At 42.2% G+C, this 2,500-nt stretch overlaps 1 protein-coding gene across 1 annotated transcript in view; it reads right to left on the reverse strand.

The window, feature by feature from the left end:
- Positions 1 to 1,091: 1,091 nt before the first annotated feature.
- Positions 1,092 to 2,500, reverse strand: part of LOC126570917 (shootin-1) — a 7,733-nt gene continuing 6,324 nt past the window's right edge. The window contains exon 7 of the mRNA XM_050229023.1: positions 1,092 to 1,699. Coding sequence (XP_050084980.1) covers positions 1,323 to 1,699 — 377 coding nt within the window. The 3' untranslated portion in view covers positions 1,092 to 1,322. The remainder of the gene's footprint in view (positions 1,700 to 2,500) is intronic.

Consider the following 2,500-nt stretch of genomic DNA (forward strand, 5'->3'; position numbering starts at 1 on the left):
GTCACCACAGTTTGGCGGCTGCTACCGGGTGCAATGTTTTTCATGCCATCCTTTTCCGATCGCGGCATCGTGCAACTGTGGACTATCAGTCTGTCGCCAAAACTGAACCTTAAAGCAGAATGGCAAAAAGTGTTGTCTCTGGAAAAGCACCACAAGGGAGAAGGCGATCGTTGGTAAAGGGTGTGTAAAGAGAGGCAGCACTTGGAACAGGCTGCAGCTCTTCACTCCGCATCTCCATTAGATCATACGCGTATGAATCTATCCATTCCATTCCTCGTCAGAAAAAAATATATGAAAAGCATGTTGTGGCGAACACAAATGATGATAAAAAACGCGACATATGGCAGTGAAAGCAGAGAGAAAGTGGCGCGCAGGATAGCAGGCAGGCAGGCTTCTGTGCTAGCGCAGTGGAGCGGTTCATACGTTTATCTATTTGCTTTTTTTTGGAATTCCGGAATTGTCGCGATCTTTGGTTCTTTCTCACATCCTAGCTGTTTCGTTATTATTTCCACTTGTTGTAATGGCTTGAAGAGGACGATAAGATGGATTTGCTCTAATGTTGCTTTAACAGTTGAACTGAATGCTTTAACAGTTGAATAACTTTGAAAACGAAACTCATGCTAGAACTTTGGTAAAGGCAACTATAATAGCAGATCACAATCTCAATATTCTACTATTGATCTGTAAAGCAGCTGAAGAATCATGTTCTGTAGTACAGAAAAGAAATGAGTGACAAATATTCGTAGAGAGGAGTTAAGGGTGTATGTAGCTTGTTAATAGAGTTTACTTTGATCTTTTCTGAAACTGAATACGTCCTGCAAAGAAAGATTCCTAGATAGTTTAAAACAAAAATCAACTTGTAAAGAGAACTCCAGTGCTTATAATCTCTTAATTGTTGGCAGTGTTGAAGTTAAAAGGCTGGTTTGCGCTAGGGAAGACCATCGACGATTTGGACTGTCGAAGTAGAGGAAAGAAGGACTCCATCGAAAGATATTCTACAGTAGTGGTCGACTCTTCCGATGATGCGCCAAGTAAGTGCGTAGCATACATAAACGAAGTCATTGATATAAATAAAAACACCAAAAAGGATATATGTTAAAAATCGCAAAAGAGCTGATAGTATATTTTAGCAAAAACAAATTGTCTTAATCCTATCGTGGTGCTGAGGAATGTAAAGAATCGGTTTAAACTTAAGTTAAGCGAACAACTTGCTAAATGCTAGGGAAAAAACCAGAGCTCTGGTGCTGGTGGTGAATTGTTCTAGTTCAGTTAATCCATTCCTTCGATGAGGTTAATCACTAGGCACATCATTTAAGTATCTTTCAGCAGTCGACGACATCCGTCAGGATGCGCCCTGCTCGCACCTTAATCTCGCTGGTATTACTGCTCTCCCCACAGTTAGCAGTAGCCTCACCACTGCTTCCACTAAACGGCGACGACGACGTGAATTCTGATTCGACGATAATTTTCGATTTCCTGTTTTGCCGCTTCATACGATCCAAAATTTCGTACATTTCCTTGAGTGCTGGATTGCGAGCGGCCAGCTGGCGGTAATTTGGAGCACCATCTCTAATACTGTCCCTGTTGCTACCATCGTCGGCAGCATCAGCATCGCAGGCAGGCTTGTTGAGTACGTTTGGCCGACGCTTTCGAAGTGTTACCCGGCCACTCTTGATGTCAGCTATCACCGAATCTATACCTGTGAAGAAAAAGCAATTTTTGGACACGGGAAGATAATTGCATTAGTAGTTTTTAATTGCGATTCCGAGTTCTAGTTAGATTTGATGCTTCGATAAGGAGTAGGGAAAGTCTATTGGTTACTAGTAGGCAGAAAAAAGAGGAAATTAATAAAGACAGGAGAGAACCTTTTTAGGGATTTATACAAGAATCAACCACTATGGAAACATCATATTTGCCATTCTGACTGCACAACCGTAGTTCAACGGCATTCAGCCGGTGTGCTGCGATTGAAAAGATACGCGGGGTCGTGGGGCTTTTCCGAACGAAAAACCATTCATCCGATCGCAGTGGTCAGTCAGTGGATGAACGGCAGACGACATCGTGTTCATTTTTGTGGAAAGAAAAAGTGAAAAGAGTTTTCCGACACGCGTGTAAACAGGAGCAGTATCCTTTGGAACTGAACGATACAGTGCTATTTCTGCCATCAAACTGAAACAGGTACTTTCCGTGATCGCAATCCAAGTGAGAACCGGCCGACGAAATAGTGTTTCCTTATCAAGTGTTTTGCTGTGCTGTGTTGTGTGCATTTGCCAATATTTGTGAAATGTGAATTCCATAGAACAGTGGTTAGTGGTGGGAATGTTTAGTTTTTGTGAGTTAATAGCTAATTTTCTTTTAGAATTTCAATGACCTATGGAATGGTATCACCGCATATCATCGATGTATAGCTTTAAAAAGAGCCCTGATACAATGTAGACAAGGGGCAAAACGTTTAAGCACCGACGGCCGTGGCTCTTCAACAATCGGCAGCTCTCACCAG

Source organism: Anopheles aquasalis, chromosome 2, assembly GCF_943734665.1.
Source record: "Anopheles aquasalis chromosome 2, idAnoAquaMG_Q_19, whole genome shotgun sequence".
Lineage (NCBI taxonomy): Eukaryota > Metazoa > Arthropoda > Insecta > Diptera > Culicidae > Anopheles > Anopheles aquasalis.